We start from the raw sequence: 27,702 nt of genomic DNA, 5'->3' as shown, positions 1-27,702 counted from the left end.
TTTTCTTACTTGTCTGCAGCTGCAAGAGCTTATTCTCCTAGGCGGGCCGCGAATGTAGAAGCTAGCCAATCACGGTGCAGCCTGTAAGAACGACAGTAGATGAAGCAAATCAGAGTGGGGATAAGGACCGAACGACGGCCTGATCTGACCAATCACAAGTCACTCCAAGCGTCCCTCGCTACTCCGCGGGCCGTTGCTACGGCAACGTCAGGGCTGTGGCTTGTGTGTGGGCTCCAAAAAAGATTGTAGAAGCTCCACCTCCTCCACATGAATTTAAATGATTATAACATCATTTTTACTTTATTTTGGTGGTGGCTTTTTTTTGTTCTGAATTACTTTTGAGTTCCCTCGCATACACGTCTTTCGTTCCCCCAAATCTATAGGAAGTTAGTGCGTTGGTCCAGTCCACATTGCCAGTTTAGGTAAACGCTCTTCAGACAAGAAAAGATGTTGTGACACTTTACATTATGCATTTATTGCTCAGTAGGCCTACCCCCTTTAAAAGACTTTCCTCATATATCTCATGTAACATTAGGCTGTATGAAGTAACCTGTTACGTTAATCATTTGATATTTATTCCAACAGTCTTTGCACAAGGCATTGCGCTATTGTTTTGTTTGCAAATGTAATTTTTTGTTTTTTATTTTTATATTTATAAAAGCTAAATATTTATGTTTAGCTTTGTTGTCATCATTTTTAGCTGTATTTCTATTTCTGTGGGCTACACTGAGAGCGAAGTAAAAAAAACAGGGTCAAATTCCTTGTGTAAACGTACGCATACTTTATGGCCAATTAAACGGATTCTTATCTAAAAACTGTGGTTAGGTTCAATATGAAAAGCAGCTCCATTTATTTCCAAAATAAGGTTGCAGTGATCTGTTTCTTAAATTAATGATCTCAAATGGTGCATATATTTGCACAATTACATCCAGTCCAAGCCAGTATTGCTCGCAACCTAGGCCCTGCTTCCTAAGTAGGCCTAGTATCACTTTCTCAGTTGTCTACAGACACAACTGCCATTTAATTACTGACACATGTTTGTGATAAAAAAAAAATTTAAGTTGTATCTGCCTGTAAATCTGTCTGTACACAGCACACACTGTCAGATCATTTGCTGGACAATGGCTGCTTGAATTTGTTTTGTGCTTGGATGGACAAATGACCTTATGGCTTCTCTTTAAGGCCATCAATAAAAGCCTCCATAAATTGTGTGTCTGACTCCTGGACAGCCCAAAATCTCACACATCTTTTTCAAGTCAATCCTCAGTGTCCAGATGGATGATTATCATCATTCTTGCCTGTTTCCTTCCTCACAATAGCACCATTTTCTCAGCAAGTTTTACCAAACTTGCACGGCATTCTTGTCTACTAATTCATCCTGATCCAATTTATTTTACTTCCATCCGTATGGACAATATTTAGATTGTTTCAGAGTGGTATGGACATAATGAAATGGCCTGACCTCATTCAGTCTCGGTACATTGTTGCTGTCTGACAGAGGTTGCTGCTCATTCTCAGTGCTTCCCAATTTGTCTGGCCACAAATGGCAGGTTCTCCTGTCCTTACACATTTGGCTTTTGAATACCAAGTTGCTCTCTGCAGGTATTCTGTTGTTTGGCCACTTGAGGGCACTTTTACCCTTTCAATATCACATTGTATTTCTGTGTTTAAACACTGGTATCATTTTAACCACACTTTGAACATATTTGGAATTTCACAATTCCTATGAAAGATGGGAAAATGTTTGGAGAGTTATAAGGTATAAGCTATTAATTTAAATACTAATAATGAGGGCTGGTTGACAAATGATCAGACATTAAACTGCAACATCAATAAAAATAACTTCACTCATGACTTTGCCTCCTACTCCGGCGCAAAATGAACCTAGGGGTTAATAACACACGTGTACCGAGTCGACCGTTCTCTGGGATATGTTTTCATACTAATTGAATGTGACCAGTTTTATCGCAAACCGCTAATTAGCTTATAACGCTAGTCATCGGAACACAGCTAAAGTAAAAGAAATGGCTATTTCTATACCACTAACAAGGCTCAAAGTAGCACCACACTTCCACGGTAGCATAATGAGGGTCCCTACATGTAAACTGAAGCATTGAGAACTTTGTAAGTGTACAGACAGTTTATTAAAAAGATAGTTTAGAAAGACAGTACCGTTCACGTATATAGAAGGGCGCCATCTTGGGGAAACAGTCACGACCACTCGAACGATGAACGCCGTGCTTGAGCTATGTTACTGGTTACTGGTTGCACGGCGTTCGTCTTGTTAGTGGTGTAGAAATAGCAATTTCTTTTTCCTTTAGCCGTGCCCCGACGACTAGCGTTATAAACTAATTAGCGTTTTGCGCTAAAACTGGTCACATTCGATTAGCATGAAAACCCAGAGAACGGTCGACTCTGTACACGTGTTATTAACCCCTAGGTCCATTTTGCGCCGGATTTGTCCTTTAAACTGCACAACAAATTGCTGTCAGCAGAATGATTGTACTCAGTTTAAAACATGTCTGCTCTGGAGGTCACAGCAGACTAAAGCTACAGCAGAGTCAAAGCCACATTTAATGGATGTGAAAGAGCTTCACGTTCACACCAACTTCTGCGACGAAGCGCACTCATGTAAACCTTTATCCTGTAGTGAAAATCAATTAAAAACAAAGTTGTGACATTTACTTCATTGGAATCTAGAGAGTTGGTAAAGAATCAAACTTTTTGCTGCTCACACTAACACATTGCCCCGCACGATCCTGTGTGACATTTTCAGACGATCAATAATTTAGTGTGCTTTTCTCTGTTTCAGCACAAACAATGAGGAGGACCTGCTGTCACGGTGAGAAATGTCTCTGTTAGCTCTCCTCAAAGTCAAGTGAGAACAATGAGCATTGGATGAGGCTATAAAGAAATAGAAGGGAATAGAATAGATCTTCTGGATCATTTTTATCACAAAGTACATTAAATATGGCTTTTGACTTTGACATTTCAAATGACATTTCTGTTTGTGTACGGATTAAACAAATAGGATACAACATGTTAATTTAGAGGTGTTGAACACTGGACAGAGCCAGGCGAGCTGTTTCCCCCGGCATTCGTCATGCTAACCTAGGCTAATCACATCTTGATTAGAGCTACAGTATTTAACACAGAGACATGAGATTGATATTGATATAAATATATTTATTTTTCTGCTTTTAAATTTCTTATGTATCCCTCTACGGTGTCCTTGAGTGCCGAGAAAGGCGCCTTTAAATAAAATGTATTATTATTATTATTATTATTATTTTTATTATTATTATAAAAGGACTTCCCAAAAATGTTGAGCAAATAGTCATGTCTTGTGCAAATGTAGTGTCATACGCAGTTTCTTATAAAAACAATTTTTTATCAAAGGATGGCGAATTGTAAAATGCAAACTTGGTTTATAGAATTAGTACTTTTACTTAAAGCTACATTGTGTAAGAATTTCTCCCATCTAGTGGTGAAATTGTATATGACAACCAACTGAATATTACTTTCTAGCCCCTCCCATTCTGAGTGCGTTTTAACTCCTACGGTGGCTAAAACTATTCATCGCCTGTGATCCGTCGCAGGACATAGATGTTACAAGGTAACATAAATGCGATTGATGCGATTGATGCGATTGATGCGATTGATGCGATTGATGCGAGGAAAAGTATCTTAGACGTCGTTCCAGCGTTATGCACAACCATGCTATAGTTAGCCAAGCAACTATAAAACTTTGAATTTACACAAATAGGTAGAATTACCTGTCAAGAAGAAAGCAGGCAACTTTGGCGTCCCTTTTAAAATCCTTGCTCCTCATGAGCTCTTTCCATCTTGGAAAAGCCACTCCAATATTAACTTTTTTAATTCTCTTTTTCGCTTCCTTGGCGACTCCGTTACATGTCCTCGAGAATAGGTGTGATCCTCCATCTTCAACAGGCTTTCAAATCTGCCGGCAGTCGCGAGTAATCTCTCCCTAGCATTCATCACAGTGCCACTGAGTGTAAAAGCGCAAAAGTCGGAGCTTGAATTTCCAGGTATGTCCCTCTTTGGCGAATGTATTTTAAAGATGGAGGTGCAACATGGCTACCGCCATTCGAGTGACTCGCTCGCATGTATTCTGAATGGCAGATTCTACGCTTACGAGAATACTTTGATTAGTTGGTGGAAGTAATTACACATGACTGAGCACACATTTTTGAAAGAACAAAAGTTTTTTTGCTAAGAATCAACTCAATGTATCTTCAAAGGTGCTGTAGGTAGGATTGTGAAGATCCAGGACATTACTTGCCTTTACCCACTTAGTCATTGTATCAACATTATTGGTGATTATTTATCAAAACTGTCATTGTGTTAATATTTTGTGGAAGCACCAAAAGTCCAACCTACAATATCGCCGCAATATTGACATGGTTGTATTTGGTCAAAAATATCATATTTGATTTTCTCCTTATCGCCCAACTCTACTCATAAGCTTGTGATCAAAAGAGTCGCGTAATTAAAGTAGACATCTATTAAAACTTAAAACTAAGACTTTGATGATTTTGGTGTTAATAACAAAATATGATACTGTAAAGGAGAAGTGTTCAAACCAATTATGTCTTTCCCTAAAAAGTACAACGTCCAAATGCTGCTTGGGTATATAGAACTAAATGGATGATATTATGTTTGCTCCCAGTAACCGAATGAGCCTGCTGGATGCCGAGGTTGTGTCTGATGAGTTGCAGGCTCTCAGTGAGTCAAGCAAGGTGACAGCTCTTGGGACGAAGCTGCTGAGGTCACACGAGGTCTCACTGAGCGGGCGAGGGGAAGCGTTTTGAAACAGATGGTTCCCTGGCCTGGGTAGGGTCACTGGCAATCCTTGCTGCTCTTTCCTTAGCTCCGGTGTCATGCACCTCTTTAATGGAAAGGGCAGCTGGCAGGTAGCAACAGAAGTGTGCGTAACACGCTGGAGTTTGTCCTCAGCATATAGGAAGGCAGAAGTAGGGTACTTCAGACTCAGAAGGTGCTTTAAGGCAGTGGTTCTCAAAGTGGGGTGCGGGGAACCCCGGGGGTCCTTGAAGGGTTTCCTGGGGGTCCCCGACAAATATGGGGGAATCATTTATTTTCACTATAATTTCATCCATAAGTAACACAATGAGAGATTATATGACTATTTTGCTCATGGATTTTATTCACTTTCTGTAATAAAACATCTAAAAGCTAAAATTCTAACAGGTAGGGGACCGTGGGACAAAGTCTTATCAGATGGGGGTCCGTCGTCTAATTTGTGTCAGTTCAGGGGTCCTTGATATGAAAAAGTTTGAGAACCACTGCTCTAAGGTTATAGCCTGACGTTGACATATTCAGATTCTAGTTAGAATATGAGTCTGATGCTGCTCCATTAGGGCTGTGATTATGGGGCGTGTTTCAACCCAACCAGGAAAGAAAATGCCTCTGCACTCAATTGGATAGACCTACAACCAATCAGAGCAACGGATAGACCTACAACCAATCAGAGCAACGGAGGTAGATGTCACAGAAGCTGCAAGTCAAAGACAGGCTTCGACAGAGGCGGCAGTTTCCATGTCGTGCAGACAGGTGTGGCAATGTGTATACATATGTGATCGTGGTTATCTGTTCCTCTTTTAAAATGAATGCGCTGTCGATATCTTCTATAACAGACAAGATGGTGGAATCTACACATCTCAATTCTCCAGCGGCAGCCATCTTTGTTGTAACCAAGCGCTCTTTGGTGACGTGGTTGATTACGTTACTGTTGATCATCTGTCCATCATCGTATAAAGCCCGCCCTGACAATTTGATTGGTCCAAACAGCTCTGGTTGGAGCATAGTTGCTCCACAACGGATCAAGTCCAGACCGAACCTTCCGACCTGAAATGTTGTGGGCAGGGCTAAGTTTGGCTGGCATCCGGGCTACTAAGGTGATGGAAAAATGTATTTATGTTTATAGTGGCCGCGCCCCCTAGTGGCTGTAGCAGTTATGATGGGAGCAAAAGCAAGAAGTATAATGACGAAAACAAAGAGCAGCAAATTTCAGACAAACACAGGACTTTCCACTGAAGTGCAGGGTTTGAGTCCAGTTTAAAAGAAATAAGTAAATGGCGAGTTTTTTTAACTTAACGAACGTCAGTTTCCGCGCCACATGCGTAACCTTCAGTAAGTGAAGTAACGTCTGATTTTAACCCAAACCACAACCTTTTTCGAAACTTCACCAAGTAGTTTTGGTGCCTAAACATAACCAAACTGTGAACATTTCACAACGTTAAAGACGTGTTTAGAATTGCGACTTCTTTAGTTTAGATATGAGGTTGTATTTCCGCCAGCATTAGGGGTGCTATGTCATGATACGTTCCTGTGGCACCAAAACTACTTAGTTAAGTAAAAAAAAACACGGATTGGGTTAAAATTAGATGTTACACTTCCTGTTTGTTTGACTCATCTAGCTCCCATACCTACCTCCTTATGGGGGAATCTGGCGCTCTTAAATTTCATCACCTTACTTCCTGCTTTGCTCCCGTCATAATTACCGCGGCCACTAGAGGGCACAGCCACTACAAACATTAATATAATCGTAATTGCTGCTTGATCAAATGACTTCTGGGAGCTTTTTACTAGGAAGGACAGCCTCATCCATCCAAAAATTGTTGAGATATTTAAGTCTGAATCGAGAGACATTACGCAACTATGGCTGAAAATATGAAACATTGGTGGAATCCCACCAGGGTTTGCCCAAGATGTTTTGGACTTCTTAGTAGGATTTAATGACACAGAAGTCCTTTCTCCATTGATATCGTATTGCACGTGTGCGCAGTGTGCCGTGCTCATTAGTATTTCCACTGCCTCCTCACAGCAGTTGGTCGCTGCATTAAAGAACCTCTGAGACCATGAGGTGTTAAAGGAAGGGATGTGTAGGAAAAACATACTGCAGCATGCATCTTCAAGGGCATGTTCCATCGACCTATTTTGTGGTTTTAGAATAAAACATCCAAACAGTGCATCAGTGATTTCTCCGCAGTCAGTTCTGTGATATAAGGAAAAGTTATTTTAATGCTTTAGTGCTTCAGGAAGACACTACTGATATAATATCTTTATTCTGTTGTCCCTGTGACCTTCTTAGACAGCCTTTCACTGACACTGTATATTCTAATTCAAGTGAAGAAAAGCAAAAAGCAAAGCAAAACATTTGATCCTGGACTGAGGATGATTTCTTATACACATTTTAATTGATCAATACTGTTTTTTTTTTTTAGTTTGTCAGTTTTACAGATTTCAATTTAAAATGCCGGTAACACACAATAACCATCACTGGTCATCATGGTGAATTGATAGTTAATTAAACTTAAAGTGCCCATATTATGCTCATTTTCAGATTCATAATTGTATTTAGAGGTTGTACCAGAATAGGTTTACGTGGTTTTATTTTCAAAAAACACCATATTTTTGTTGTACTGCACATTGCTGCAGCTCCTCTTTTCACCCTGTGTGTTGAGCTCTCCGTTTCAGCTACAGAGTGAGGCATCGCACTTCTGTTCCATCTCTAGACTGAAGGCAGGATACATTCAGAAACCGTATCTCACTCAAAACAGCATGGATGTTTTTTTTTCCAAGTTTGGAAGCACCAGAGACACAAAATAACACCCCAAATCCCAGAAAAAGTGATTTTTTCATAATATGGGCACTTTAAGTTCATAGTTATTTTACTGTTAACAAACAATGAAATGACAATTAACAATCTGTTTAGTAAAAGCTATAATTTATATTATTCTAACAGTTTATTGTTGCGCACATCATAACATTGTATATGTCATATTAAAGGCAGGGTTGGAAATGTTGAAAAGCTAGCAAGATCTCCTCGGGGCTCCGTCTAACCCCTCCCCCTACCCTCCGGCTCCCATAACTTATTTATTGCTGTCGGGTGTAAAGACCATTTCAAACATATATAAATAACAAAGGAGTATATTGGAAATAGTTACCAATCCTGCTTTTAAGTATTTGTTAATGATTACCTAATAATTTGTAAACCTTTAAGAAACCGTTTGTAAACCATCAATGAACATTATTTGAAAGGCTTTTTATAAAGTGGCAACCGATGGTTATAATTGTCAATGGTTAATACATATTTGTAAAGCATCTATACACATTTAGTACGACGGAGCATTAGGGCCACATCAACAATGTCATGTCAACATGTCAACAAAGTCAACATGATGAGAATAAAGTTGAACTACCATTTCGAGAATATTGTGAAATGTCGAGATTAAAGTTGAAATGACGAGAATAAATTCAACTCCTTTATCACTTAATCACATTAGAGCGACTGTCTGCCATGCCAGCTGCCTTGTAGGCAACATCAGAGATGGGTTACGTCCTTGGAGCCCCACTCCTTCAGGATCAAACTATTTGATCAATTGTCTTATTGTGTCTTGTGATACAACATATGCGTAGGTGTAACCATGGATACCCTTGCATCTGTCTATTACAAGCTATTTCAGTTTGCAGGAATACAGCCACCTCTTCCAAGTTTGTGTGGTTTCTCCTTCTGAATGACGCACTTTTCGGCACAATCTCTTCAAAGTCCTAATACTTATCACCATACTGTGTTTATGCGCTGAAAGAGAAAGAATTTCCTTGTTATTAAAACCGATTCTGAAGTATAATTTCACGAGTTCATATAGGCCTTCACAATGCATGTTGTAGAAGACTATAGGTAAAGCTAGTAGTTTGGTTTATTCTCAAAAGTCTGACTTGATTCTTGAAATATCAAGTTTTTTTCTCGACATGTCGACTTTATTCTCGAAATGGTGTTTTCAACTTTATTTTCGTCATGTTGAGTTTATTCTCGACATTTCGACTTTATTCTCGAAATGCAAAGTAAATAACAAATCTTCCTCCTTAATTTTTTTCCCCCTTGGTGACCCTAATGCTCTGTCGTAATTTAGATATTTTCAGTGCACTAATAATCAATAATCTCTTTTATAGATCACAAAAAAAGTTACTTCATGCTTTATAAACCACTAATTAATCATTAACATATAATTATAAGCTTTAGTTACAACTTTATAATAGGCATCAAAATGTTTATAGATGGTTTACAAAACAATTATTAATCATTGACAAAGTATTAACCCTATATACATTTATGAACAATGTATATAATAATTACTGTATATCACACTAAACTAATAATGAAATAGGAAATTATGACATTAGTAAATATTATAAATCATCATTTCATTGTTTGTTAACAGTAACATTCATTATTAATAATGATAAATTGATAGTTCATTAAACTAAAGTTTAATGAAATATCAATTTACCGTTTATTAAGAGTGGTTATAATAAAGTGTTACCAAAATGTCTATTTACTTTGAAACTAAAAAGATCAATCAGCAAATGTATGTCAGTGTGAAGTTGACAGATATCAGATATTTCAGTCAGTTTTCAGATGCCGTAAAGAATGTAATCATCCTCTCCACCCTTCATTGTATCTCAGCTGCAGTTCAGAAAATCTTCCCAAACACACAGTTTACAGAAGCTGCCCGTGTGCAGAGTATAGCGATCCCAGCATGCACACACAATAAGCCCCATTAGTTGTAGCTTTTAGAATCATCAGCAGTGGTCCATAGCCCTTAACAGTGCTGTAAGAAAGGTAAACAAAGGCTTTGACATTAAGCCATTACACAAGAAATATTAAATATTACAAGGATCAACAAACAATGAACACTTTTGCTTTGGGGCAGGGACGCTATATTTATATAAAAATATTCTATATTGATCACTTTTTTTTTTTAACAACAATGGCTTTGATACTTTTAAGTTTTGTTTTTTGCAATCATAGCTCTTAAAGGTGATTTAGCGCTCGTTCACGTCAAGCTAATACCATGAAACTACAAAATACATTTCATTTTATCAACGGGTTGTGAGAACAAAAAAAAGAACATTTGTAGCCTTCCCGGTGTCATTAGAGGTGCTTGATATAAACTTTACAATAATTACGAAAAAATCTTTGAGTGTCTCACAGCAACCAGGGAAATAAAAAAAGTTGCTGATGTGATTGTTTTTATGAAGGCGAAGTTTTTAACCGTGCTATAGCGGCAACATTACAATAAGCATTGACCGGCGTGTATCCTATATTTAGAGTGATTACATACTGTTAGTGGTTAAAGTGAAGTGCATGTACCACAGGGTGGTATTTTCACAAGGGGGTCACTTGAAAAAAGGGACAGCACGATGAGAACAAAAATGACAACAAAAAAACACTTGTTGTTTTCTGCCTGCTTGTCCAAAAACAGCTGCGGCTGTCCACTCTCGTCACCTCCGCAGAAAGCAGTCCAATCAGATACAAACATCAGCATCCGATGCTTCTAATGTTCCAGCAATGGCCGACAATTCAAAGTCCCTTCTGGCTCCCAAGTTGCAGGTATTACAGCCCACCTACAGGTGAGAAAAGAGTGGATAGAGCTTCGATTCATGACAGACTTGTAAATCCACTTGCACAACAAAAGCAGGCTGACGCGCTGCTTTATTTTCCCTCCGGTAAAGGTGAGAAGGTCCCAGGTTAAGTCCCAGAGGGAGTGTCCGGAGGTCGCTGCTGTAACGTCTCGTCTATGGTGACCACTGTCTCCTCCGGTCTGACGGAGCTCAGGCAGTTAGTGTGGTTCAGGGATATGTAGCCCATCTCCACCAGACGGGGCCTCTCGCCCAACTCGCTCATCTCGTTCATGTTGCTGCTGATGCAGTTGATCTCTGTCTTGTTGCGGCTGCTAACTCGACGAGAGCCAAACACCCATTCTGAAACGAGACAAAGGGATAGGAGTGGTGTCACTCTGGATATCAGTGCAGAAAGGGGCAGAAGCGGGGGGGGCGTCAGCCCCAAATGTTTTCCTCAAAACATCTTAGGGTTAAAGATAACTTCAACTTTGTGTCATTTCCCCCTTAGTCAGTCTGACTGACGGACGGGCAAATCAATGGAGCAAAAGTTGTATTATTGGGGAAATATTGCCGTTCATTCTATGAACTCTACTCCAGAATAGTTGAAGGTTTTCTAGAATAGTAATGCTGTTTACGCCAATTACCCACCCTACCTGTGCTATGTAGTAGAGCCCGACCGATATTATCGGCCGATATTAGGCAACTATTGGTATCGGCATTTAAAATTAATATTTAAAAAATTAAAATAACAACGGAGGAAACACCCTTCAACTATGTTATGAGTGTTGGCGTTGTCCACCAGAGGGCGCTTTACAACGTCCCTGTTGGAAACACTCGTGTTTAACCCTTTAAGTTTCATATCTTAAGTTTGTATTTTTTATACATTGTATTTATCAGAACTTTAATATATTTTGTATGTTCCTCTGTTCTGTTGTGACAATAAAACAAACAAGTTTATTTTTAAACTGCATTATCATATTATTTTAGCGAGGACTCATAAATAACTACAAATAACTGATGTTAGGGAAATCTGTTTATGTTTTGTTACGCATTTCTGGATTTTGGATCGGATTTTTAAATCACCAAATATTTGTATCGATATAGGCCTTAAAAATCCTTTATCGGTCGGGCTCTGTAGCCTAACTTAAAAATAGTAACATCGGGGCCCCTGGGTAGCTCACCTGGTAGAGCGTGCGCCCCATGTACAAAGGCTTAGTCCTTACCACAGTGGCTGCAAATTCAATTCTGACCTGTGGCCTGTTGCTGCATGTCATTCCCCCTTTCCTGTCTTAAGCTGTCCTAAAAATGCCCAAAAGTAATCTTAAATTGAAAAGTAACATCAGACCTTTTTTGTCTCTTTTTAGGTGGCAGGAGTGAAAATAACTTATCCTCGACATTTGCTGTGTTCTGCTTTCAGCATGATGAGGACAGTTGGAGAACAATTAGATACAAAACAGGATGTCGGCTCTACAGGATGATTTTTTCCCCTTGGTAACCATCAGGATTTTCCCAAATGATGTACAGATTTTTAGGCATTCAATTATCTCAAATGGCTTGAAAAATAGTTCCAATAGCTGCTGGAAATAAGAACACAACTCGCCCCGCCCCCACCCCACCATAAGTTTGGTATGAGCCCTTAATGTTTACAACTTCTGGCTCCGCCCCTGAGTGTAGATTTAGATCATATAAAAGAAATTAAGATTTCAGATTTTTGACATGTGAAGTAACTAAGTAAATGTGCTGTCAAGGTCTAAGGTTTCAGAAGTGGGGGACATAATCTCATAAAAAGTCAACCTGTCTTTCTTTGCTTCTTTCTGTTTCCTTTCTTACTTTTGTTTAAGTCATTTCTCTTTCTCTCCTTGCTCTTTATCTTTCTTAACTTTGTTTCTGTCTTCCTTCTGCCCTTTCATTTTCCCTTCCTTATGGTACCTGTGCATCCTTTTTTTTTAAATATTTGTCAGGACTCGTGTGCACAAAAACATTCTCAAGCAAAGAGAAGGGATGCTTTGTGACAGATTTAGCTAGACCTGCAACCAAAAAAAAAATTTTCATTATTGATTAATGTTCAGGTTATGAAATGCCTTTGAGACTGTAGACAGATATATTCAAATAAAGTCAGATAAATTGTGAATGTCCATCGCAATTTTTTTGCAAGGTCCAAGTGATGTCTCTAAGCTGCTTGTTTTGTCTGACCAACAGTTCAAAACCCGTTATTCAACCCACAAAAATTAAACAAAGCAGAAAACATTTTTTGTTCAAACCTTAATGAATTTCACAGACAGAAATGTGGTATCACAGCTACTTTTTTTGTTTTTGTTGCATAGATATATATATATATTGTCCGTAGACACGGAAATTTGTCTTGCAATACAAGCTCCAACAATTACAACACAACAACCTAGAGACAAAAAGCTAAAAACATATAGGCATCATTCAAAAAAAAAATTAAAAATTGAGAAGTGTTTCCACCAAGTTTATGACAAGCCTTCAAAGATATTAAGCCGAAACATTCATGCACGGGGCAAAAACAAGCAAGCTTGAGTATTTAGAACGTGCGCAGAACACGGCTGCGAACTTCATCTGACCGAAAGTTATGATGGGTTCAGCCTCTGTAATTCCATTAGAGGCAAAGCACCATAAAATTGTTTCAGGCGGAGATGTCTGCCGCACAGCAGCCCCATCATGAGCGATGGAGCCTGTTTGAATTGGGACACATCAATCATTGTTCTGTCAGATGAGGAGCTGAGATTAAGGCTGATAGTCGTGAGCGTGAAGAACAGACAGAAGGCAGAACGGGATTCCTCAGACCCCCAAAAAAAGTGATACATGACCACAAGGGACCACCGCACTTTCCACAACCCTTTTATTTGTCCCCATCGGTTACTGTTTCAGGTTAAAGTCTGATTTATTAATCTTCTTTTTCATTGCTGAATGCTTCCATGACTCCTACCGCAACGATGGTATGTGACTCAGTGGTGGAATGTTGCTAATGTTACATTTAATCATATGGTTCTTAACTTAAGTACAAATTTGAGGTACTTGTACTTTGCCTGAGTCTTTTTTTCCTTTCATGCAACTTTGTACTTCTACTCCACTAAGTTTATCTGACAGCTTTAGATACTTTACAAATTAAGATTTTTGGCACACAAAACACATTATAAAATATGATGGTTTAACTATCCGTTAGTATACATACAGCTAAAAGGATTAGGCGGTTAATCAATTAGTTGATTAACAGAACCAGTTTGATCGTTTCAGTCACTTTTCATGTAACATTTTCATGTTTTCAGCTTCTCAAATAGGATTTTTTTTTTTGCATTGAGTACTTTTACACTAGTCTATATACACACTGTTCCACTTCCATGATTGTTCAGGTGCCGCTGTAAATTCCGCCGGATGTCCCTTTTTTTTCAGCCGGATGTGCGTTACCTTCCGCTTCCTTTGTGTTCTAATTTTAAACTCCGGTGGATTTATAAAATAATCACTTCATCTAATGTTTAAAGTGAATAAAACGGCCTTGCCAGCCTACTTACTGATGCAATTCAATCTTTCCCACGGAGTCCCACCGGACTTCTGCGTACCGCCAAAGATCCTTTATACTAAACGTGACACAGATACAGGAAACTAGCTCGAGTTGGGGCGTCTCGGATTGTAAACCGTTATCACTGCCTGATGTGAGTCGCTTATGCTCAGATTTAAACAGTATACGGCATAACGTGTCTTACTTAAATTTGTGAAATCCATAAAATAATAAACTTTTCTCATTACAAACAATAACAGAAGATGGAAATCATTTCAAAAACGTTTTAGCATTCTATGATTGTTTTGATTGCTAACGTTAGCTCAAAACGCCATTCAAGTGACAGCCTTTGTTGTGTTTGATTGCTAACTTGTAGCCAGCAGTGAACCAACTTCGTTACGTAGGTCCATTTTTACTGTATTGACATTACAGAAGTCTTGTTCTTGTAGGCTACTTGTCGCAAAGTGATGCATGCGCAACTCACATCTGCACTCGACACACATTTGTGACACCGTCTCTTGTAAAGGACGCAAACCAAGCGGTGGACCAAACCACTGTAAGACAAAGGGGGGGGGGGGGGACTCACATTTTTTCTAAACTTAAAATGCATTTTTTGCCACGTTTTGCGTTTGTATTGTTTTACTATTTACACAATTATTATAGTATATATTATACACAATACATAGTGTGGTTTTAATGATATATTTAGAAGGGGGACAACACTCAGATGTGAGGTTCTGACCCCCCCTGACCCCTGCTTCGATTTACACCTATGTTTCCTTTATATGTGGACTGTAACATGTCTACAACAGGCTGTTTTGCTTTTCTGATGTCGCACCACGTCAGAAGAGGGAAGCGTCTCGCTGTGAGCACGAGGCTTGACGCTGTCTTTTCCACCTGCCTCCGGTGAGAAGGAAAGCAGCCGTAAAACACCCATTCTCCACATTTACACCTCAGCAAAATGCCCAGGAGCCCAAACACTCCTGTGTGGTTTTTTGTGTGAATGTGTACGTGTGAGTTTTCATACGAGGTGCGGGTAGACAGACAGATGAGCTCTTACTGCCGGCCAGTTGAAGGGGGGTCAGCATGTCTCTGTGGCAAAGCTAAGTGCTGCAGACTGTGACCCATGTGAGCGTTGGTTTTTACCTGGTTCACTGCTTTCACCACCGTCCCCTTCAGCAACCATCGACCTGCCTCCACCTACATGCAGTGAGCAAGAGAACAGACATGTTAGGGACTCTGAACGCACCGCTCCATCTGTGTCTTATGAAATGATAAAGACAAGGCAAAGAAGGTGTGATAATGAAACGTAGCAACTCGGCTAAAAAAGAAGGACAGATATTTATTACAAATATTTCTAGCTGGTAAAAAAAAAGCAATATCCAGGAAATTAAAAAAAGAGTCTCCAACAATCCCTTTGTGCGTAGAAATAGTTTAGGAAATTTATTTTATGGAACATTTTTTTTTTTCTTTCTCAGAGACATGCCACTAAAAAATGTAAACAATTCTGGAAAAACTGGAAATCGTAATTGAGTCTGAAGTGATTTATTTAACTGGATATTTATTTTGTTCGGAGAACTTTGTTTTATCCGCTACTGTACCAAGGTTAACAGAACAGACTTTAGCCTATGAATGAGTGGAAGACTCCACCCTTAAAACACCTTGGCTTTGCATTAATCAAAGTCATGGATCATAAGGACCTTCATGTTTTTAAAGGACAATCATGGACACAAAGGACCATGATACTGCAATGTAACCTGGTTTATTTTCATATTCTGTCTTACATGATGGCATGCATTTTACCTTACCTACATGTATGTTGGACCTGTCTGTTCTCTCTTGTTTTGTCTGTTTTATTCTTGTCAAAATAACATAAAAAGGTGTAATAATGAGTCGGCTCAAGCCTCTCTCAGGTGCGAGATTTGATCTCTCATCCCATGTATGTGCACATTAATAAAGCTAATATAATACACTGTTGACCAGACCGTTAACAGAAACCTGCCAGCCTATTAGAGAGTATTTTCATGGTTAAGGGGTAGTTTAACTTCAAAAGACAACCCCTGAGTTTGTTACATTGCCTCAAATTTGATATATCAGAATACATTTGTTCCAGTACCTCAAAAGTGTCATAGCAACCCCAAAATGTGTTATTTCTCAATAAATGCAAACTTTATTGTGGTGCATCAAATCTTCAAATTTTGTATAATCCTCCCAAATTGTTAGTACAAAAATTCATTATAGCACCCCAAAATACAAAAATGTTAACACCTGCCAGTTTTGGCCATGTTTTAAACCCCAAATAGTTGCTATAATCACAAATTGTAGTATTGTTGCTCCCTGAAATAAAAGTCCCAAATTTTAAAATGTTTTCTAACGTCTCCGAAATGTGTTGTCATGATCCGAAAATGTGTTTTAATGCCCCAAAGTTCAACATTTTGCTATTTATCGAGAGATATCTGCTGGTGCTTCTTCTAAATCTGGAACAAAGAGTCCTAACCACTCTAGGAAGGAAGGAGATCCTTCCAAACAAGGAAGGAGCGTTAGAAGAGGAAATGGAGGAGATCAAAAATTCTCTGAGTTTTATGACTGAGGAGATAAGCAAACTATACTAGTTCGCTTTGTGACTCGGAAAAGTAAGATTGAGTTATTAAGACAGGCTAAAAAACTGTCTGGAACCGGCGTTTACCTAAATGAACACCTGACCAAAAAGAACGCGGACATCGCCTGACAGGCACTCACTCTACAGAAGCAAACAAATGTATTATCCCCCAAATGTGTGGTTGCAACTTCAAAAATTCTTGTAGCAAACACAGATCTAAAAATGGGTTCTCATAAGCTCGTTATTTGTTGTTTGTTTTGTTAACACTATCCCTTAATGTATTAAGTTGTGTCACCAAATCCCCAAAAGTGATATATTTGGTGTCATAATTCTTAAGCACCCCAACATGCTAAACTGTATAGCATTCCTAAAATCTATTGTAATGCCTAGAATGGAATAATGACCCCCTTCCCCCAAAACTGCTTTTGTTGCACCCCAAAGTTGAAATATCAGTGCTTCCAAAATTGGTGGTTACAACCTCAAAACAACCACAGAATGTCTTGTACGCCCCACAATCACAAAATTTCAAGTATTGCACCCAATTTTAAAACATTGGTGTAGTACCCCCATGTCCAATGTTGCGGTCATTAACCATGAATATTAATGATAGAGAATCCTAAAATATGACATAATTCCAACCATAAATTGTTGTCAGTATTACATTTGTTGTGTCACCCCCAAATCCCAAAATGTGCAAATTTGTTGTAACAAACAAAGATGTGTTATACTGCTCCTAAATCCCCAAATTAGCATTTTTAGGTTGTCACATTCTCAAAACCTTTTATATTTCTATCACAAAATATTTGATAATTTTGAGACACTATAGGGTCTGAGACCAAATTCAAGGAAAAACAAATTCAATTATGATAACAATATGTGCCCAAAAAGCTTAGAATAAATATGTCCCTGTCCTGAGCTGCCTCGGGTTGAAACATTACTGAGTGAAATCTTCTATTTTGCTCTAAATCACCTGATATAATGACCTAACTATCAGGTCAAGTCAGCACTATGAGACCTTAAAATAGCCTCATTGTTTCATTCATTATGTATCGCTCACAGGACGCTCTTCAGAAATAGAGAAACAGCAGACCTCGTCTCCATTTCTCACGCAGACACTTGCTGATAGTGTAGGACGTTTTCCTCACAAGGTCACTGTCTGAGAGCAGAGCTATAGGGATGACAATATATATATATATACATTTATTAAAATGTATTTAACCTTACCTTAACCTTAAAGTAAATTAAGGAAAAGCATGGCTGTCCCAAAACCTAATAATTTATCTAAGATGTTTGCAGTTTCAGGTCTTTAACTCAAGCATATTTCTCTGAAACAGTGACTCTCAAAGTGGGCTCTAGAGTGGGGGCTGAGGGGGGTCCTTGGATGGGTTCCAGGGGTACAAATGCAAAAATAGGAAAATCTCCAGTTCACTTATATTTTACTAACGTTTTACTAAGTTGCTCCCATGTAAACATGTATATTCATTGTCTGTACCTTTACCTTCGTTTCATAGTCCTTTTAGTAATCCCAATGGGTATTGTATACACACACACACACACACACACACACACACACAACACCCACCCACACACACACACGCGCGCGCGTAAAAGGGGTAACATACCGACAAACTCATTTACCACATCTTTGACCAGGTGCCCAACTATCGCATACGCCACCGCCACCACCACCAGCGCAGCCATGACCAGGTAGAGAACCGCTTTGGGCAGCGGGATGGAGTCTCGTGCAGGTGTGCGGTAGTCCGTGTACAGCAGGTCACTCTCTGAATAAGAGTACTGAAAGACGTGCTCCATGCCCGAGGTATGGTTGGAGTTGAGCGGCGGGTTACTTGCGCTCATGGCGCCGTCCGGCTGCAGAGCTGTCACCATGGTGGTCGTCACATCCTCTGCTTTGTCGATGTTTACCAAGCCTGTAGTTTTATTCATCAGAGGCAAAATCTGAGACAGAAAATAGCTCCAGTCCTTTATGGCACTCGTGTTGCATAAAAACATTGTTTCTACCATGTGAATACCTCAGGGAGGTTTGAATTTGCACGGTCACCAAGGCGCAAACAATCCAGAATGAAAAACAGCAGACTCTCCAGACTTGTCGTGCTTGAAAGCAACAGATTGTGTTGTTGTTTTTTTTTATAATCCAACAGTTTCCCTCATATGCCAAAAGTCTCCGTCTGACAGGAGCACATCAGTGCCTCTGAAAACTTACCCATGCAGCTTTCACTGACGAAACACGCACAACGCGCTATTCATTTGACGGGCGGCGCGGCATTTACGCGCGAATAAAGAAAGCATTTTGTGCGACCACTCTTTGACTTTTTTTTCTCCAAAAGTGAAATAAAAACAATACAGCGGCAGAGTACAACCGCCTGCAATGTCATCCAAGGAAAGAAACGTTCCGGAAAACGTGTCAGGAATTTCCTTCCGTTTTTAAAAACGCGTAAATGTTGGATGAAGGAGCCAAGAATCTGTGACTGTATAGACCCGGCGTCCCCGCGGCTGTCACATCCAGTGATGATGACAATTACACATGAACAAACTGCAGGAGTCACGACGCCTCCTCCGCTCCTCTCAGAGGTGTCCGGGGCTGAAATGTGCGACTGGTGGTGGGAGAGCGGGGGAACCGGGACCCAATTGTCGCCCTTACCTTCAACCTCATGTGGGACGACGTTCCTCCCACTCTGCAGCCAGGGGTGAGTTCACCTTTCTGCTACAGGATGGTGGTTCAGACCTCGGTGGGTTGTTTGTGTGCTGAGGTACGAAAGACGTCAGAGATGGCGCTCTGTGGTTAAATGCATCTTTACTTTCAGTACAGCTCAATTTAAAATCAGACACAGTCTCAAACTAGACTTAGTGGAAATTAAAATTATTAAGTAAGTAGTAAGGAGAGAAAGAAAATTCATGGATATGGAAAAGTAAAATACTATTTAAAAAAGTTAACCTCCCAATGAAGCCATATCATTAAAAAAGAAAACACAAATTGAAAATGAAATTTAAATTCAACTTTGATGGAAAAGTATTTGAGCCAAATCAATAAAGCAGAAGAGCAGCTCAAAAACAGACACTGATTGGCCGGGGAAAAAAGTAGTAATCACTTCATCTGTTGCAACTAATATAAGGTGTTTAACGCATTTCTTAAAGTGCTCATATTATGCTCATTTTCAAGTTCATAATTGTATTTAGAGGTTATACCAGATTTGGTTTATGTGGTTTAATAAAAAAAAAAAAAAAACACCATATTTTTGTTGTACTGCATGTTGTTGCAGCTCCTCTCTTCACCCCGTGTGTTGAGCTCTCTGTTTTAGCTACAGAGTGAGGCATCTAACTACTGTTCCATCTTTGTTGGGAGTCGCACATGCGCAGTAGCTAGGTAAGGACAGCTAACTGTCAGCTGCAGAGTATGAGGGCGTGCCCTGACAGTACCTAGGTAAGGACTACTAGCCAGTCAGAAGCAGAGTATGAGGGCGTGCCATGCTAGCAGCTAGGCGAGCATTATAACGTGTGTTACAAAGTGACCCACGTTTGTCTCTGAAGTAAAGGCTGGACTACAATAGAGCTGTTTGGAGCAGTTTGTTTTAACAGTGTTTTCTCTGGAAGATAGTAAGTCCCTTTGGGGTGGACTTTGGGCTTTTTCACTTTTTAAACCTATAACGTGCACAACAATATATATAACACAATAAAGGAAAGGGGAAAAGCCAAAAGGATAATATGAACACTTTAAGGTAGGTCTCCAATCCTTGACCCAAGCAAAGTTGGCAACCGGAAGCAACACCGCTTATTTTCTGTCATCTTTGTTTGGGTCAGGATGAACTTTGTAAAATGAGTTGAAGTTGTGTTAACTGATCTCACTGGAAGGAATGCTCTATGTAGTATAAAAGAGTCACTGAGATTTATGGAAAAGTCTTCAAAAATTCAATAAAAAATAGTTTGTTACGAAACATGAAACACGCTGAATAATTGTCCTGCTGATGGCGCTAGATGAAAAGTTATTAAAATTAATCTTGAGGGGAACATGGATATCCGACCGAATTTCATCACAACCCAACCAGTAGCTGTTTAGATATTTCACTAAAATCCATAAATGTCAACGTCAGGGTGACTCCAGAAGAAAAGTGAGAGGATCACTAGAATTCATTGTCAGGGAGTCATAAATGTCTGTACCAATTCATCTTGTAGATCTGGAGATACTTCACCCGATGAGTGAAAAGTTTAATATTCAGGTGTTGCTAGAGAAAAGGTCAGGGCATCACCAACGTTATCATGATTCATCCTCTGGACACAAGGAATATCTGTACAAAATGCCATTCCAATCCATCTAAAAGTTGTTGAGATATTTCAGTCTGAATCAAAGTGGTAGACCAACCTACATTGCATTACTGTACAAATCTATCTGCTGCTTGAGCACCACGGACAGCGCCATGGATTTATCAATACACATTCATACATATAGCTTTGAAACGTAATGCACTGTAATTTGTACGTATTCCACATATTTATTACTGTATGAACCACATTGACTGCTGCTGTAAAAGAGCGTGAAGATCAGCATAGAGAGTCTGTCAGATGGGTGGGTGGGTCCTAAAACACAGGGTAAACACAGGGCTTTCAAGAGTGTGTGTGTGTGGGGGGGGCAGAGTTTGTGTCCCTGAAGTAGTTAAGGGGAAAAAAAAGACTTTCACCTAGGAAACGGTGGGGGGGGGGGGGGGGGGTTGTGTCCCAGGAGTACTACTTAAGGGGACCAGTGTATTAATCCAAAACAATATGATAGTATTTATAATGTGTATAATTTGCTAGTGTCTGGGCCCCTATGCACAAGCTTCAAATAGCTGTGCATAGGTGTCCTATTTCACATATCTGCGCTATGTCTTATGATTGTACTTCTTTTGTGAATAAAATTGAACTGAACTGAATCCAAACAACAATCTTTTTTTCTAATCTTAACTAGTCGTTTTGCCTAAACTTAACTGTGATCCCCGCAGGACAGTCACATTTTGTCAGCTAAACTCTGCGTTGTCCGATGTAAAGACTGTCACATTATGGTGCTCTGTACCCGGCTCACAGTCACCCTTACCTTCCTACTTTTTTAAACTGACCTGTAACCTTCCATCATTTTATTTTTTATGTATTACTATGTGATTTTAATTGTGCACTGTGTTTTAATATGCATCATATTGTATGTTTTATGTGAAGCACTTTGTGATTGTTATCTGTGAAAAGCACTATATGAATACATTTTATGTTCTTACTTTTCTTAGCTAATTTTAACTTTAAGGCCGCTAACCTTAACTGTCATGTCATGTGACCGGTCGTCATGTGACCAGCCGGCGGTCGCCGTAATTTTGTAGGATATCATACGAATTGTTGTGCAGAAGTTTGAGTACGATATCATACAAATCCATTCACGAGAATGCGTTGACTGGATACGTGTTTGTAGGTAATTATCTGTTACAGACATAGTTGGTAACGTCTGTTTAGCTGCAATGTTAAGAAGTGATATGTTGTGTGTAAGGACAGTGATCACACAGTACAGGTGTCATTATTTTGTTGTCAGGCGACTACACAAGACTAAAATAGGCATTTGATGCTTCTGTTGTCGTCTCACAACAGAAGTTGCTGTTAGCCAGCAAAAAAGGAAAAGGAAAAAGGTATTTTGGACAGAGAACTACTGGAAAACTATGTGAACACACTGAGTGCTGTCAGTTATCTTCACGATATTCCCCGCACTTCTGTGAATCTGAAGTTCAGATTCACAGAGGTGTGTTCAGATTCAGATTCAGAACACTGTGTTTCTCTCTTCCTTCTCTTTTTCCCTGGAAGACAAACTAGACTCAATTAAGATCACATCAGCCGTTCAAAGATCGGCTCAGAGGAAATGGATTGGACTCACTGACCCTTAAATCAATCATGGCATCCAGCGGTGAGTCACTGCGGATGCCATCATGGCATTCAGAGGTTCAGTCGTCACAACCGAAGAGGACATTTTTTTTAACATTTTCAACCTTGTCCATCAATAGTCTCAAAATGGAGGCCATCTTCTTGTAGCTTTGCTTGTTCAACGCTGAAATCATAAAATATGATAAAGGTGCAATATATGTAGAATCAATTACAACAACTCTAAATTATCTTCATATTCATCATGAACCAGGATCAGAATACATGAAATTATCTTTCACTGTGAGATCAGGTGATTACGGTGCCATAAATTCCTGCTGTGATTGGACAACACATTCTCACTCACAACTCGTCAAATACTGATGCTTAGTCAGGAACTCTTGGCGTCACTTTTTAACGCTCTGGGTTGGGACCCCTTGGGGTCGTTTTTCAACGTGTAGAGTAAAACCACTTAGTTAGGGTTAGGGAAAGAACGTGGGTGGGGTTAAACAATGTAAGTTTAAGTCAACCACAAAAACCAGTCTCCTGGGTGAAAGTCCTGTGTTGTTTGACCCATCCACCATCCCAACCAACCTTATGCAGATTTTCATTATTTCATACTACTTGCTACCGTTGTCTCTCTTTATACTACGTCACCTTACAGTGACGCGGTCGGGCCTGTGTTGTTTGCCCCAACCTGCCTCCTCGTGTGGATTTTCTGTCTTTAATTCTACTTGCAACTGCTGTCGCACTTATGGTACATGTCCATTTACGCATTGTTTTGACAGAAGAGATTGCCCCGCTTCCTAGAATTGCACGCTAGTGGGCTTGCCACCACTGACTTTCACTGACCACTGACAAGCAAAAAAAAAGTCTACACCCTTCTACAACCCCCGATGGCAGCACCCGATTGGAAAACATGTCGTGTAGATCTGGCTACTCCCGGATTTCAAAACAGACCATAATGGCGGCTCGTTTGAAATACAATCTCTTATTTTACGAAAATAGTTAACCGGAACATGTTTCTGAAAGAGTTTTTTTTTTTTTTATTTAAATGTTTTTATCCGAGGTGCATTTAGGTGCGGCTCGCCTGTGTGGGTCACTGTGCTGGAGTGAAACGACCGAATTGTGTACAGAAACGCCAAGATGACCCAACCGGTCGAGTGAAAAGAAGACCATGAGGAAAGGGACGGTGTCACTTCAAGGCAGCAGAGTATTGTAGAGGTTTGGTGGGAGTAGTGTTCAAAGACGCCAAGTTTGGATAAAGAAGAGCAGTTGTTTATTACAGAGCAGTGAGTGTTTTTAGTGTGGGGTCTTTGTGGGTGTCGGAAACAGCGCCAACCAGGCGTTTAGATTTTGAGGCGAGGCAGGTTGCTCCCTTTCGAAAACAACTTTATGCAAATGAGGAGCGGGCACTCGTCTTCTCAACGCTACCAGAATGCATTGCACGGCTGCTCCCATAGAAATGAATAGGACGCATGGAAATGACGCTGACAATGGACACGTACCATTACTGCTGTCATCTTACAGCACCGCGGTCACTGCTATGCCCGTTGTGTCCCATACGAACCCTAAAGCGTTGGAATCTAATGTTAAGGGCCACGGAGGCATGATAGACTTCTTCATGTTAAACCCTGACTAATCATAGCTAATGATCTTTCATAACCTAAAGTAATCAGGGAGGAGTGGGCAGAGACCAACCAACCATGGCGTCCAAAATGTCACACAGCACTTCATAGATGTGGTAAAACTTTAGGCAAGAGAGTTGAAAATAATCTGATACGCTTGTCTTTCATTTGTCTTTCACTATAAAACACTACTGCACATGCGTTAAAATGAGGTGCTATGTAGGTGCTGATACTGTGGGGTCTGTCCCCTGTCTTAATAGTGTAGCAAAGTGGGAAGTATTTTATCCCAGTGACAGAATTAGAAGATCTCTGATAGGATGTTTCTTACTGCAGTGCTCTTGTACAAATATCAATGAAAAATACAAAAGAACGGGTCCCAATCATATGCATGTTTTATGTTTCAGAGCTTCATTTGACACATTGTTCTGTCAACAACATAATAAGCAGAAGCAATTGCTCATACGTTAACTCCTTTGTCCTTGAAATCGTAAAATGGACTCTGCTTTCTTATCAGAACATTTACTTACAAGATCTTTGCTGCAGAAGGTATTTTAGTGTGAAAATCCACTGGGAATATGACATGAATGTAAGTCCCCTGAAAAGTTTGTTAATTTGTGTGTGTATGTCTCAGGAAAGACACTGCAGATATTTTTATAGAAGAAAGAGGAGCCTGTGTCTAACAGATCTGTATTAGGTATGTACAAAGGTGCACACTGTATATTTGAGGGACAATCCATGACAAGGTTGTAGTGGATTATCGCACTAATGCCATCATTCACTCAAACCAGGGCTGTCGCCAGGACGCAGACTCCGAGACAAACCAAAGCCCAAGTAGGTTCAAGATGAAGTCAAGACTTTTTGGATTTAAAAGACGAAACATTCCTGCACAATGTTACAAGCTGACTATGAAAGAATACATTTCCACAAATCTGTGCATAAAACTACATTTCTGAAATACTGTACTGGAAAAAAATCGATACAGCATAGTATCGCGATATTTTCCGTGGCAATACTGTATTGATACACAGACGCCAAGTATCGATCTATTTTTATTAGTGATGCACCGAAATGAAAATTCTTGGCCGAAACCGAAAACCGAAAAAAGAGGAAACCAAGACCAAAAACCGAAACCGAAACACCGAAAGAAATTAAGCCAATTATTAGTACCATTGCATTTATGGCTATGACTGTGTACTAACTTTACTAAAATCAAGGCATTGCAATTGTATAAATTAATATTAAAGTTTAATTAAAAACATATCTATCAGAAATATGGCTACAATCTGATAGTCACATACAGTATACAGTAGCCTAAGAACAGAATAGCTTACCTATTGTTATTATTATTATTATTATTATTTGAGGCACTTTCTTGCAGGATTTCACTGAACATATCAGACAACGAGGGTGCATGCCCCTCATCTGGTGCAGAGAGACAAGTCTTTTTTTCTGCGCTCTGATCTCCTCCTGCGCTGGGCGCTGCTCCGTGCGCGCTCCGTCTCCGTCTCCACGCGGGTTCTCCGCATCCATCGCGGCCTGGATCATTTCTCGTGCGCCCTGCTTTATTTCCGCATCCAATAATGGTCTTTATAACGCGGATCAAGTACAGTTGCGATGAAGTGCAGAGGATCCGAATAGATCTCAGTGAAACGTGTGCTGACAGACTCTAAGAGCACTTTTCATTGTTTTCACTCCGTGGTCCGTCTCAACCTCTTTGCTTAGGAGACGCTTTGCAGGTGGAACGGATCGGGTACTGACACACGTGCAGGTCGCGGTTTCTGTTTGCGTCATCACAACATTTTCGGCCGTATTGTTTCGGTGATAAAAGTATTTCGGTGGCCGAATATTCGGTGCATCCCTAATTTTTATACATCTGTTGGTCAGTTTGTCGTCTTGACAATCCCATTTTGCAGCAATAAAATTGAAGTGAGATGAATAAACAAAAAAGAAAACTTTTGGGGACATAATTTAAAATTGGGAAAGATTTAAAGTTGAAAAAAAGGTAATACATTGCAATATATCACAGAATATTGCTATATGTTTAAAATTGCAATAATATCATATCGTGAAATAAATATCGTGATGATAAAGTATTGTGAGGCCTCTGGTCATTCCCAGCCCTACTGTGTTGTAACATAGAAGAGACACCTCCACATATTAATGTCAGTTATACAACAAGTAGATCCGACCAGACAATCTGATTGGTCAACTAGACATTTAGAACGTGCTCAAATCAGCATGACAGCACACCCAGATCCATTTGAGCACACCTGGCGCAATCACTTCAAATATCACTCCGCCATTTCTCTGTCAACATTACGGAGTTGAATTAAAAAACTGTTTAAAAACAATTGTATTCATGTAAGTAATGTAGGATCCACAATGGAACATACAAAAGCTCTCCAACTAGTATATAAAGTGATTCATCAGATAAAACGACTAATTTGTTACAACACTCTGAAGTTAACTTTCACTGGATATATTTGGATCAGCTGTGCCGTTGACGGCGCTATCTAGAAAATAGCTGTTAAATGTGATTTTCGCAGACAGGAGCTATATCTGTCGATGGAAACATTGATTTTTTCAGCAGATATCTTAGTTATAACAAGACTGAGCTAGCAAAGCAGTTTTGTGTTTATATGTGCGCTAGTTATTCAGTTTGGGAAGTCCCACGATCTCTACAAAGCTAACGTTAGCTTAAGTTAGCTGCTGACTAACATTTTATAGGGACAGGAAATTGTCTCTGTTGTTTGAAGTTTGCAAGCGTTTAGTTTCTAAATCTATCTATGGAAAAATATTTTTTTCAGCAGATATCTTAGTTATAACAGGATAGAGCTAGCAAAGCAGTTTGGTGTTTATATTTGCGGTAATTATTCAGTTTGGGAAATCCCACAATCTCTACAAAGCTAACGTTAGCTTAAGTTGACTGGCTGACTAAACAGGGAGGGACTAGAAATCGTCTCTGTTGCTTTTTTATTTATTTTGAGAGTGAATTGCCCCACAATATGAATACAGTTTAATTATAACTTTTATTTTGTTGGTAACCATTGTTGTATAAGTTATGCTTACGAACCTTGGCGCAAGCGCCTCGGTCCTAGCTGCATCACTGTCGTGCCAATAATGACGTTAAATCAAACCCTCTCGTGTAATATTGCTTAATACAAAACAGTGCAGCAATGTTAAAGCTAAGGGGTCTATTTGTCTATTTGGGAAACTGCCAGCAGAGCAGCAGCCTCTCCATTCTGCTCCATGAGCATTCACTGGGCAGGAAAGCAAAAAACAACAACAAACATTCAAATCCAAAGACTGTAACAGGAGAGACCATTGACTGACAACGAGACAAGTCCGAGTCACAAAAAAACCCATCTCGAAACCAGACTCAAACAATCATTTGTGACCTTTCCTTTACTTTTAAATTGTAGGAAAGAAGTTATTTGGTAGTCTGATAATCAGGTTGAACTGCCATTTCATTATACTTCATTATTCAATCTGACAATGTGCTAGCTGTTATATACAGTAGCCTACCTCTGATATATTTTAGTAGCCTAGAGGCTGACATATCTGTCTGGCTGATGTCATTTTCAACTGACCTAGAAGAAGCAGTTAACTTAACATTTCTGATGTCA

General features: G+C 39.6%; 1 protein-coding gene across 1 annotated transcript; it reads right to left on the bottom strand.

The window, feature by feature from the left end:
- Positions 1 to 9,810: 9,810 nt before the first annotated feature.
- LOC120565762 lies at positions 9,811 to 19,141 on the bottom strand. The gene is made up of 3 exons (XM_039811775.1): positions 18,188 to 19,141; positions 15,113 to 15,166; positions 9,811 to 10,806 (listed from the first exon to the last, which is right to left on the bottom strand). The coding sequence occupies exons 1-3, from the start codon at positions 18,585 to 18,587 to the stop codon at positions 10,574 to 10,576; spliced, it is 687 nt and encodes a 228-aa protein (XP_039667709.1). The 5' UTR covers positions 18,588 to 19,141; the 3' UTR covers positions 9,811 to 10,573.
- Between the last annotated feature and the right edge of the window lie 8,561 nt (positions 19,142 to 27,702).

Source organism: Perca fluviatilis, chromosome 9 (assembly GCF_010015445.1).
Source record: "Perca fluviatilis chromosome 9, GENO_Pfluv_1.0, whole genome shotgun sequence".
NCBI lineage: Eukaryota > Metazoa > Chordata > Actinopteri > Perciformes > Percidae > Perca > Perca fluviatilis.
Note: the sequence above shows the minus strand (reverse complement) of the source record. Positions and strands in the feature narration are given on the sequence as shown.